At 35.1% G+C, this 14,017-nt stretch overlaps 1 protein-coding gene across 1 annotated transcript; it reads left to right on the forward strand.

Moving 5' to 3' along the window:
• Positions 1–4,049: 4,049 nt before the first annotated feature.
• Positions 4,050–8,854, forward strand: LOC150101463 (uncharacterized). The gene is made up of 3 exons (XM_090400855.1): positions 4,050–4,217; positions 8,171–8,549; positions 8,686–8,854. Exons 1-3 carry the CDS (start codon positions 4,065–4,067, stop codon positions 8,778–8,780), a joined length of 627 nt encoding a protein of 208 aa, XP_090256981.1. The 5' UTR covers positions 4,050–4,064; the 3' UTR covers positions 8,781–8,854.
• The last annotated feature ends 5,163 nt before the right edge of the window (positions 8,855–14,017 follow it).

A 14,017-nucleotide genomic window follows, 5' to 3' on the forward strand; every position in this document is an offset into this window, starting at 1 on the left:
TTTGGTTTGGAATCCAAATAGTCATCAATCTCTGACTCTAAAGCGTCTACTCTGGATGATGGTAGCGCTAATATTAGCAATAGAGTGAATCGAACGAGAAAGGTCTTCAAATAATCTCGTCTTATCTGCATTGTTAGATTCGAAAATTTTGTTAACTTGCTGAACTTGAACTAGAACAGGATGCCAAAATAAAAGGTACGACAGATTCCTTTCATCTTTGTACATATCCCACAAAATTTGAGCTTTGTAATATTTTTCAGACAAACTCACGACTTCGAAGTGAGTTTTTAATTCCGACCGTTGGCTGAGAATTCGTCTACTGCAGGTTCAGTGGAGAGTCGCTTCGTTGCACAGTTGCTTACAATTTTCAGAGGAACATCATTTTCGTTTATAGTTTGATACAGTTCTTTGTACGCTGCTTGTCTTGAAGAAGAATGTGAAAACTTTTTATACGTTTCGGCAACTAAAAGTTCTAATTTTCTTCGGAGCGATTCTGCACCGTGGGAGACATTGTCAGTTACAATGAATGGCATACGCATCTAATTAAGATTAAGGATGGAATATATGCCTTCAGTTCATAAACTCCGTTATGGACACCAACCATAACACTGGCGTTGTTGGTAACAATTGTAATGAGACTTTTTAATGTCCTGTTTCTTGGTCAAGAGCTATTTTTTCAGTGCAGTCACAATACCATTAGAATCACACTTTTCTAGAACCATCATGCTCAGAAATGTATGCATAATTTTGTTGAATTTGTTGCTATAATGAATGATGGCCATTCTTAAAATCTTATTTACTTACATCATTCGATTCGTCTATTGGCAAGCTGAAATATCAATCTCCAATATCTGCAATTATATCTTCTTCAAAATGTCCAGTTAGAATATTCTTTACAATTGCAGAGTACTTGGTTCGATGTATTTCTATCTCTGGCATAATTTGACTATCTGGACTAATATTTTTGCAAATATCTACGAGATGATCGCAACTGTTCAGTGATGAGTCACAACAAAGAAATAATGCTAAGCTGCCTTCAATGTTCACTGTCTCATCAGACTCCTTCAAGCATATTTGTAATAGGCATAACCTTATATGAAACTGCAGCAAGATGTTTCTTAGTTTCATCATGCTTTACAAGCTGACAATGTTTAGCAGCTTTATCAGATCTGCAAAATTTACAGTGGCCTTTTGTAGCGTCACCAGGAATATTTACTAAACATTCCACTTGCAATGGGAACTGATGCTTGTTTTTGTCCCTGTTCTTCCCTCACATTCTTTTTTACATCGCTTAATTCTTTTACATCCATAAAAACAAACAATAGAATATATTGGAATACTGGAAGATAAACTATACGTCAATTCCAAATATATGTCAATTCCTTTGTCCCAGGACAACCTGTACAACACAATTTACTCCATATGTTTCTATCAGTTACATTGGGGTATGGTTGTACAAAGAAGACACGCTTCCTATGAGACTGATCGCACTTAAATGCTGTCTTGATGTTCACTTAAACTTGAAACAGTAGACAAACCAGATGTATCATCACATATCTCACGAAAACTTCGGTTTTTATATGAGTCAAGTAAAACAGGAGAAACAGTAAACACGTTAGAAGATGCGGGTCTGCATAATCATTCGTTTCTACCTTGACATTAAGTTCAAGTGGTAATATCATAGATATACAGGATGATAAAGATGATAAGTAATCTGGACTAACATCTGTTGTAAGTACAGAAGAAATGATATATTCCGATGAGTTTTCAAAACTAGAAAATAAAATATTATTTTCATCAGCTCCCAAGGTTTTGATTGACAGGTTAATATTGACAGGACAATACACTGGTACGCATAGATTCACTTAACAGTTGGCCTTCAACAACCAGATCAAAACCGCTTGAAAGTTGATGTAGACGACTATACTCATTAGGCAAGTCTGACTTCTTATTCTTTAATGATACAAATTCATCTATAACACTGTCACTTGAGTTGTCAAATGACGTTTTCAAATATTTACCTAGTTTAATTTTACTAAGTGGGACGGAAACCAGCATTTCACGTTGTTTAACCCCTGACAGCATATGTCTTACATCACCTATATCAGACAATGAATTAGATGGTTCAATCTTGATGGCATTTAGCTTTTTGTAACGTTGAGATCTAACTGTATCACAAGATTTCTGATGATTTCCCCCCCCCCCCGTGGACTCTTATTTATTTGTGTCTCCACCGTTGACCATACACAATATGACTATTATTTTTCATTTTCCATGCTTCTTGATGATTAATTACCTGAAGCTCCTTGCTGTGCCTTCCACAGTATCATAGCACTTACCAGCAGCTTTCGAAAAATCTTTAATTTTTAGTAACTTCATAGCCTTTAACAATGATGGAAGCATATCCTACGAAATGTTAATTTCGCCCTGGTACATATATTGAACCATCAACTTTAAGACATTAAACTTCATATCACTAAAGCCACAACATGATGATTACTGGAGTTCTCTAAAAACAAGCTGTACAAAAGAAGACTGCTTGTGGAAAGAACTATTTTTCTGAGCCTTAAGAGTTATTCCCCTCACACAATAATGTTACTTCAACCAGTCATTTAAAAACATCAATTCCTTTTCCCCGGGATTTTCGCTAGCAAGTAAATGAAATCAAAAGCAGTTAATGTATTAGATTTATAATTGCGCCCTTTCAAGCAAATTTTCTGCAATCTTGTCATTGGGATTCTTAAATCAGATTGAGCCGCATAGTACCATCGAAAGAATTCTTTAGCAAACACACACACACACACACACACACACACACACACACACACACACACACACACACACACACACACACACACACACACACACACACACACACACACACACACACACACACACACACACACCGTACTATACGATGCTCATACTGAAATTAGTTAGGTTCACACTTGACTGAAATCAGGCTTAGTTGCTCGCACATTCGCTACCACTACAGTTTCATGAAGTATACCCACCAAAGACCAATAGACAATTTATACGAATAGATATAGAATGTGATCAATCTAAACATCATAATATAAAAAGAAACACTCCACAAGAAGAATATTTTAATAAAAACACGATCAAGTTTACAGCACTAAACTCGAGAAAATCGACTGTAGAATCCACATTATTTTAGACAGTAACATATTCTGTTAAGATTAGGTACTGATAAATGTCTGCCGTCTCTTCATCAGTTGCCGCTTACAATTAGCGATAGTCATGGGCCAGCTATCTCTGTTTGGCTACCGGTGAAGATTGAGTGCCGCTCAGTTTCCAAAAGCTAGATAGAGTTAAAAGGCCTCACTTACTCTCTATAAGGAATAAAAGGTGGTAGCTGACAGCTGAATAACCGCCACCTACACGTCACATCCCTATCTTCTTTGCTACCTAATAACTTAGAAAATATTTAGTGAAATTCTTTTTCTAGATGCATAAAAATGTTTTTAATTTTGATCGAATGGTTTTTAAGTATCCAGTTTTTTAGACATTATTTGTTATTTTAGTTAAAATTTAGTTTAGAAGATGGCGCTCTCCAAGCCTTACTGAATAGCTAAAATAGATTATTTGTAATGACTATCATTAATGTAATGTCATAAAATTATGTTTGCTATACTCATAAACTAAGAAGGCTGACATAGTACCATTCTAGAGCCCACAGTTTTATGTTAAAACTAAATGGTAATTTAGTTTGAACTTTCAAAAACTAGAAAATGTTAACCGTAAATGATTCACTTATTGCTGAAGTCCACAATGCAATTTTAAATTGTAAACGAAGTCTCATTCAGCCGTTAAAGAAGCTATGATGAGATTAACAGACTCTAACTGGAAACTTAATTCCTGAGGGAAATACACAGATGGATAGATACCATATCTATACATCTTATTCGTTTCTTAGACATTGAAAACACTTTAATCTCCAGTGCAACCTTGAAGAATCACGTGCATGTGTCGTCTATTATAAAGAGTTCGAACACGTTATTCTTCTTAGGTATTCCTGAGGAGCCTTACACCGCAATAGAAAAATGCTGCAACTTTTCATTCTAGGTTTAGCCATTGGAATGGTGATGGGTCATGGAAGTTTGATCGACCCACCTGGACGTTCCACTATGTGGCGCTTCGGTTTCAACACTCCTGTTAATTACAATGACAACGAACTGTACTGTGGAGGTTTTGGAGTAAGTAACCCAGTTTCTCACGTTACGATATTTTATGATATTTACATAATTTATGGATCAACATATGTGGATAATTCAGTGAAACAAATATTATTGAGATTTACCACTGAAGGTTGTTACACAAGAGTACATTTGCAAGGATAGTTTCCTATAATGAGTTTTTATTTTTCGTACTTTCCACTACTCTTGATAATTCTAGTAAAATAGCGAGTACCTACTTACTTTTCTGCTTATTCCATATATAGCTGTCCTTAAAATTGTACTGATACTTTAAACAACAGAATAAATTAGATAAATTTATTAAAAGGATAGTAAGGTATATAAAAAGCAAGCTAACACAGAATCACAGAGACCGAAGCAAGACGAATTATTGTACGCCCACAGTTCATAGAACCGGAGTTGGCAATGTGCCAAGAATAGTCAATTCATGCTGAAGGGGAGAAAGAAAAAAAGGACGTACGAATTGGTCGCCAACACGCGAATTCGCATGCTTTATACCTAAATTTTCCAGCTGTTGTACAACCAAAACAGTTACCACTTTAAAACTAGAATTTTCATAAAAGAAAAGTTAATTTTCCGACGTATAATAATAAACTCATCCCACGAAACGCATTGATCAACCTATTATAGGAATGGATTCTCCTTCTTCTGGCATGCGCAGAAGTGTCGAAGGGTCTCGCATCTGTGGGCGTACAGTAAAAGAAAATTAATTTCTTTATATTGTTGAAAGGTTTTGCAATAGAATCATAGATTACAGGATATGTATGTTTGAGAGTAACAAACTGCGTGTTGGAAATTAATAGCAAAAATACCTCTTGTAAACATTACAAGGCAGTGAAAGATAAGAATCAATTCAAAGTATTGATCACTATTAATAATTATAGCCTGTCATAACTTGAAACACAGAAAAATTACATTGCATGAGGTTTAAAGATAAACTATCGCGACTATAGGGACTGTTGTTGGATCAATCGTTAGATACATGTTTTAAATTGAATAAAATGGATCAACCTTGATTCAAATGTCGTTATTAGTTGCCGCACAAAGACAGACTGTCTGCTATTCTATTCTAGATGTGTGGTTTGTAGGCTCTTTTCTGAGGTGAGGGGAGGACTATGAAGAGGATGGTCATGAGGGACAAAAGTTATAGTCGACAAAAAAGATAACTATATGAAGATAAAAAGAAAATAATGAGTAATAATAATTATAAAAATAATAATGAAAACAGCATTCCTGATGCCTTTTTCTTTTCTTACAAAAAACCTGAGCGATACTTCAAGGAAACAGCTAAAGTGATATACTTTGCTTCCTGCTATCACAGAAAAGATTGAAAGGTTTGGAATACCATATGTCATTCCATAACTAGAAATTTCAATGCTGTAGATATGGCCTACAAGCAAGCACTTAATCAACAAGAGGTTTCTTCCGAATTTGGATGTGTATTATACTGTTCATATTCAAGAATAAGTTGTTATGGTGTAATTTTCGATTATAAATTCCTCATGGAAACTGGATTTCCCTCTATTTCATATGACAGACAAATCGGTGACAAATCTATTCCATATGACAGAACCTGAGGAAGGTTATTAAAGTACAAATCCTGCTCTGCCAATATTGATAACTTGCACACGAAAGAAAATATCGTAAATGCTCTCTAAGGTTATCTCATTAAAATGCATCTCTGAGAACTGAGAATTATCGCTGGATGTGATATTCTTCGATTTACGGAATGAAAACACTTTTGATTTCCGTTTAATTTTCATTGGCAGTTTCATACATAACTGCCTTTGAAACATTAGAACTGTATTATTAATATTATTAATATTAACAATATCTACTATTATTATTACTAATAGATATTATTATTAGTATCTATTATTAATAGATACTAATAATAGTAGAGTATGTATGGTCTTCAAACAAGGCCCTTACATACCTGGATTGAGAGAATGTTATCGACTCGTTGTAAGATCCTTCTCCATGGAAATGCATTGCCGTAGTAAGAACTTCACACATTGTTAAAAACAGACAAAAATCCCAAAAGTTGAACGATAAATGAATAAATTTAGGGGGGGGGGAAGGTGAAGAAGGAACGGGTATTCTTGTGGAAATGGTGTTTGCATCTATTGTTCTATACTACTGAAAGGCAAACAGCTTTAAGTTTTCAATTCCAGTCACCGATCAGAGGAACTTTTTCGAGTGCTTTCTTCGACTGGTTTCCGAGTAAGTAGATTTCTGGTACGGGCAAGTAGTGTTTTTGTCTTTTCTCCCGAAAACTGGGATTTTAAAGCTCGCAACTCAAGAAAATCAACCATAGAACAAACACTTTTTTTTCAGACAATAATATATCGTTGTAGGTTAGATAACTCGAGATGGTGGAAGTTGTTTGCGATACTCGCTTCGCCGATGCAAATTAAAATGAATGTTCGTCTTGGGCTAGCTATTTATGATGAGCTAACGGTGATGTTTAGCTGCGCTCAGATTCCACACGTTAGAGCTAAACAGCCCCAACTACTCATTTTGGGAATAAAAGGTGTTAGCGAATTTATTTATTTATTTTAAAAAAAGGTAAAAAGAAATCCAAAAAATTCCAAGCCTATTGGGTTATTATCTGGAGTATGCAAAACGTTTACAAAAGTGATAGATAACAGAACAATGCAACTCGACTATTTGTAATCAGAGCAGCAGGCAAGGTTTAGTATAATAATTAATAATGTAATAATACTCCAAATTTGGCTTCGCAGCCTTTTAAAAAGCATTCGACTGCATTAAAACCTAGCTATCTTAGAATCATTCTTAAAACGGGGAATAGAAGAAACGTACATAGAAACCTTTATGTGCATTTATAAACATGCCGTCTCTGTCATCAACCTGCATAAGAATGGAAATTTTCCGATAAATACGAAATAAGATAGGAAAATGCAATATCTCCAAAACTCTTGACATCTGCCTTAGAGAAATATTTTCATAAACCAGATTGGAAGAACGGAGGAATTACAATCAACAGAAAGTTTTTAACTCATTCTTCACTTGCTGATGATATAGTTCTATTGGGAGAAGATGCAGATCTGGAAATAAAATTTACAAAATTAACTCAAATGTCCTGCAAAACTGGAATGAATATAAACAAATCAGAACAATTCAACACCAAACAGAATTCAACTGGAATATGAAGAAGTGAAGAGAGTCGATGCATATGTTTATTTGGGACAAACCATAAAAATCAAAGATGGACAGATGGAAGAAATAAAAGAAGAAGCAATTCTGTCAGATCATTTCTTTTTTTTTCTTTTTTTTGAGAGAGAGAGAGAGAATCAGAGATATCTTCAAAGGTGATATTCTCAATAGTTTGAAGAGTAAAACTTTAGAACAGTGTGTCTTATCTGCAATTACAATATACTTGTAATTTGCAATTGCAATAACAGTATAGAAACCTATACCTTGGGCGAAAATGCAGATCTGGTAATAAAATTTACAAACATCCTGTAAAATTACAAATGTCCTGCAAAACTGGGTTGAATATAAACAAATCAAAATAATTTATCATCAAATAGAATTCAACTTTTATTTTAAAAGTAAGCAATCTGCATGTATTATAATTTAACTATTGATACCGTTCATAAATTGAAATGTACTCAGAGAAGAATGCGAAGGAAAATGCTCGGTGTCACGTTAGAAACAGCATACCCTCCCCCCCCCCCATTTGATGAGATTAAGAACAGGTGTACGGATTGTCTGTTTTACCATGTTGTTATTTGACTTAATTAAACTTTGGAAAAGTAGGTATTGGTGTATATTAGATGAAAATCAGGTTTCCTTTGAAGCACAAACTGTGCTTCGAGCAAATTTCTTACAGTGGATTAAATTTGACGACATTTATATGAACAATGAAAAATTCAATTAGCTTAAAGATTGTTGTTATAAATCTCAAATACTCTTCTTTTCTTTAACAGATCCAATGGCAAAAAAATGGAGGAAAGTGTGGCATTTGTGGAGATGCTTGGCATCTACCTGAACCTCGACCCCATGAAGATGGTGGCAAATACGGTCTAGGAGTCATCGCTAAGACATATACCTCTGGTGAGACATTTACTGCAGTCGTGAGATTGACTACCAATCACATGGGTCACTTCGAATTTAAACTCTGTCCAGTAACCGAAGGTGTCAAAGTCGATCAGGATTGTCTGGACAAGTATCCATTGGAGTTGGCAGATGGATCCGGAACCAAATACGTAATTACTCGTAGTGGAAGCGGAAAATTCCCAGTTGAGCTGAAACTTCCAGAAGGACTAAAATGCGAACGATGTGTTCTTCAGTGGCATTATCGTGCTGGTGAGTTCGCATTACAATTATTATTTCCATATAAACTCTATATAACCACTCAACTTGTGCGACTTTTATTTTAAAAGAAATCAATCTGCATGTATTATTATTATTATTATTATTAATCTTCGTATTATTATTTCAGCCAACCAATGGGGAATGTGCGAAAATGGCAAAGGAAAAATGGGCTGTGGACCTCAGGAATATTTCAGAGGATGTGCTGACATCAAAATAGAATAAAAGAAAGTTTTAACTTCTGAAATATATTATTTGTATAATATACAATTAAAAATAAATTTTGTAATATTGATAAATCAGAAATCGATGAAAACTTATTTATGACATCAGAGAATGTCTGTTGCATTTATTTGCATTAAGCATAAAAATTTCACACATCTAGAAAGTAAGCGTAGTAAAACAGAAAAACTCTCCTTATTTTGGTAATTTTCAGAATTTTTTGAGGAACTTCTGAAATCGCTGATCTCCCTTTTCATATTGGTGACTTTATAGTTTGAACATTCCTCAAACATGTTTAGCAACATACCTACCCCTTCTAAACTAATTGCAGATTTTAAATGAATAAATGACGGACCGTTAACACTTCTGTATTCTCTAAAGAGGGCGTTGAAACTTCTTTTCATCCTAAACTACTTTTGGAAATCAGTGGACAACTAGTATCCATCTTTAGTTGTCACTGATAGCGGAGCTCATGGCTACAGATGATTTTAAAAGTATTGGGATGCTGAATAAACTGTTATAATTTCTCTATTCGGCTTTGAAATAATGTTGGATTTAATATCCACTTAATTTGTATAATTTTGCATCGCCGAAGTGAAGCCTTTTGGCTCTTCATTTCAGTAATTCTTGGTACCTTTTAAAATGTGACACCTTTTGGCAACTCGTATATGGAAAAAAATGACGTCTGCATCACTTCAACCTGGGTATTTTACATCTGGGCCTGGCTCCCACTGATGAGACCTCAACAAAGGTCGAAACCGGTCTGGGTAGTGATTCCTTCCCATCATGCATAGTATCATATATGTCCGCAAGGCGATATGCTTTGCATTATGGAGAATACTAAGGAAAGTGATCAGAACTTATTCCACCTTTGCCACGAGTTGCCCCTGTCCTGAAAGGTTGCTTGCACTTGGATCCGCTGAAACTGTTATAGTTTCTATATTCGGATTTGAAATAATGTTGTGGATTCAATATCCACTTACTTTATATAAGTATTGGGATGTATTTCATCTTATAAAGAGATTGTTTGAAGAAAGCTGAATTAATGTTGACGTCATCACTACGTTTTGAAACAACAATATTCATTCAATCAAAGAATACAAATAAAATTAAGATAGAAATAATTTTAGAAACTGAATTCGGTTTATATTTTAATCCCCAGAGTTTGTAAAGAGTCATATAAAGCAGGCAGATAATATTGTCAGTCAACATAATAGATTCATAACGTCAATTATATTATGGTTTAAAATTTCCTACATTTCCGCTAACCGAGTGGTTAGCGTATCTGTTCTTCAACCAACAGGTGGTGGTGGAATCGAATCCCCCCGTGGGAATGGATATTAGTGATTTATTTTAAGGGGAGGAGATGAATCATAACACGGTGTGAGATCACCTCCCGGCTGATTGAAGGAGGGCTTTGAAAATGTTCCATCTTTGGTCGCTAGAGCAGGGATTCCCGACCATATATAAAATGAATGAAAAATACAAAAAATATACAAAATCAATAAAAAAAAACAATATAAAAATCCTTAATCCACTTAGGGTACGAATGCACTATAGATTTACAAGTAAACCTTTCGTGAGTGGAAAACAAAAATCTGATGAGTAGATAAATATCAAAATACACTAAACATACCACTATGAATATATCAAACGATTCTCTTTCTGAACAAAAATGATTCTCGAAAACTGCAATCCACCGAGGATCCCCACCCTCCTTGCTATTAATTAGCAAAATGCTCTATATACAAAGACACATTTTTAAAAGATTTGCTGATTACCAGTTCGAAATCAAACATGAATCGGTTAATTCTCGAATATGAAATGTATAAGTTGTGAACTATGCATATTTGAAGGGTAATCTGAACTGATTAAACAGACAATGCAAATTTAAAAAATAAATAAATAAATCATCAACTGGGAATACAAGATTACACTGTGCAGTTCAATTTAATATGACTTAAAATTGGCCATTTCAAGTTAGATGCATATCATGACTGATTTAGCCACAGACAGTATAACCTTATAAGGAACTGTGGTCCGAGGTTACTAACATCCTGTAGCTAATATTCGCAACTTAGTTCACCCGTTTTGTGTCCACCTTATGTTCATATTCCATGTTTCTTCATGTAACCCTAACAGATGCTGGCAGATCGAAACTTATGACCACAATACTCTAGCTGGACAGTTATAGAGGATACATCGGTGAGGAAACTTTTCCTTCAAATTAAACATAATGTCGTATGTTCCGAATGAAATGCTAGAGAGAAGGCGGGATAACTACCCATTCATGCTATTAATATATATGTAAACGAGATCACTGAAGGAATGTTGGTTAAGAGGTCTAGCAGTTCGCAAAAATCTAATGTAAATGTGGCCCATCATATTCTGTGGAAACATGTATAGTCCAATTTAGTTACTAGCCACAATGACAAACTACACGTTTACAATAAAATTACGTTGGAAATTACTTCTTTCTTTTCCATAGGGGTCGGGGTGTCATAAGTCAATAAAGGCTAGTTTCTGGAATTGTTTGTTCCATCTCTGTTTTACAGAATGTAGTGATACAAGTAGGAGTGCTTAACTACAACGTGAATTAGCTGTATCATTTGAATGATGATGATGATGATGATCTACTATTTAAACTTACGTCATGCTTTAAACTCATTATAAAGTTTAATGGAATGAATACAGCACATATAAAAATTGAACACAACTATAATTGATTCTATATTTAGTCACAATCATTGAGACGTTGTAGGAAAACAATATTAAAATTGCAAAAACACACACAAAAATGCACAAAGTAATAAGTGGAAAAATTAGACTGAAAGACTGAACTCCTATGGGGGAGCGTCCTGTATCGGTGCCAGCCTACAGATTAGCCTTTGCTGTTGGGAAGAAGGCTTAAGAACTAAAGTTTCCATTTTTGGGAAACTTTAGTTTATTTCCTGTGGTTCACCGCTTGGTATTCCCTATATGATTCTGTGCAAAGTATACAAGGCATATCCAGCTAGATTTGATTAAACCATACTTATGGCAGTAGATGCATTTCTGATGTACTTCTAGGCTGTTGTTAAGAAATCTCCCAGTTTGACTATAATATGATAAGTTACAAGAACAAGGAACACTCTAAAAACATCTGAGAGAGAGAGAGAGAGAGAGCGCTCCTCACCTTTTCACCTAACGGGTGAGGGCAGTTAACTTCTGATGAGATTTGAACGCGGTACAGAGATTGTACATTTTTAGAGTTCTGGCTATTTTTCTGAGGTTTGCTGAATATAAGATATAATGATGGCATTGATACAGTCAGTATGCTGAGAGAGAAGTAAGGAGTGGGAGGAAATTGGCTCTACCCTCTCTTTCCCCTATAGACAATTATTATATGGAGGATTTTGAAAAACATGCCTTTGATACTGTTATTCTCAACCCTTCTTTACGGCTAAGATATATTGATGATGCGTTCTCTGTTTGACCACATGGCCCAGACATAGACTCCTTCCTCCTTCATGTCAACAGCCACCCCAGAATCCAGTTCACTATAGAAAAATAAAATAACAATAACCTGCCTTTTCTAGATATGCTAATCACACGTCTTCCCAATGGCACTCTTTCTTCCTCAGTTTACAGAAAACCCATCCACCCATACATACACAAACTTTCCCATCATCGATACTCTCAACAAAATCCTTGTGAATAGAGCTGCTTGCTTCCAATCTCTGTTCTACCCAGGCTTCCCTTACAGCTGAACTGTCCTTTATTCGCCAGATCTCCTTGTGCAATGATTGCAACGCCAAAAAGATCAACAAATTAATTATTCCTCTAAAAATTTGGGAAACTTTAATTCTTAGGTCTCCCGCCTAACAACTAAGGCTAGCCAACAGACTCATAGAAGAATCCCCCTCATAGGACTTTAGGCTTCCAGTCTAATTTTTCCACTTATTGTTTTGCGTATTTTTGTGTGTGTTTCTGCAATTTTAATATTGTTTTCCTAAACAAGAATGGCAAAACAAATAACATCTAAAAAGGTGTTGTCGTCACTGTAATTTATTTTGCGTTTTCAAATGATATGTAATATAAACATCTAAAGATTTATATGTTACGCAGATTTGCTGAATACTCCAAAATAAGAATAATTACAGATATTTATTGCTCCCGATATCCAAAAAATAGTTTTCCAGTGTTGTAAAAATACAAATAGCCAACTCGATTTAGCTATCTAACTAGCCCCTTTACGAAGATGGCACAAATACTGTACTTCTGAATAATCATACCTAGAAAATTTTTTTATTTGAATGCCGTTCATGAATTATACAAATGCAATGGGGGGGGGGGGCACTTTGCTGGAAGAGTTTAAATGATTTAGAACACAAAGGTACTTTCAGTCTCAGAATATTACTTCGAAGTGGATCTGGTCAGTCAAGCAGTTAGCGTACTCGCTCTCAGATGGAAGAATTTCCCCATGGAAATGGATGCTTGCGATTCTCTTTAGGCGCTAGATGAATTTCATTATCTGGTGTGAGACAGACCATCGCCTTGCTTATTCGAGGAGTGATGTGACTTCAAATAATTCCATGTTTGTCTGTAGAACAGGGTTTACGAACTATGTAAAAATAATTCAAAGATAGTTTAAAAATCTCTTTGTCTACTTATGGTGCTAATGTCCTATAGGCATTTATTAGGTGGAAGTCACATATAAGAAAAGTATTGTTATATGTGTTATATATTAATTCTTCATTTGTGTATTATGAAGTGTTCCCAATCAGATTTCAAATAAAAAAGACATTTCCGACTTAGATTAGCCTGAGTACTTTTGAAAGTTTGACATATACAGTACTAGTGATATCATTAAAGTGTGTGTGTGTGAGTGGGTGGGTGAGTGGGAGAGAGAGAGAAGATCAACAGGTGATTATTTTGGATGATCTGATTCAAGACACAAAGTGGAAAAAGTACTTTAAAAACCTTTTTTTTTCCTTTAGATTTCTATAGACAAAATTGTAGGAGTTGACCAGCTGTTTTTTGGTTTGTGATTTAGAATTACGCCGAAGCAAGTAAGGCTATGACACTAGAGTAATATGACTGTCAATCGCGCATGTTCTTCTGGCCGGTTTCCTGTTTTGCTGGATTAATAACTCGAGTTTCCGAGGGAAAAATTCTTCTATATCTAAGAGACAGAACTAACTGGAGACCGAATGATTGAGCTACTGTGCCACAAATACAGACGCCTGTATTTGTGGCAC

Source organism: Typopeltis vanoorti, chromosome 11 (genome assembly GCF_054136105.1).
Source record: "Typopeltis vanoorti isolate ZY-2024b chromosome 11, IOZ_Tvanoo_1.0, whole genome shotgun sequence".
Taxonomy (NCBI): Eukaryota; Metazoa; Arthropoda; class Arachnida; order Uropygi; family Thelyphonidae; genus Typopeltis; species Typopeltis vanoorti.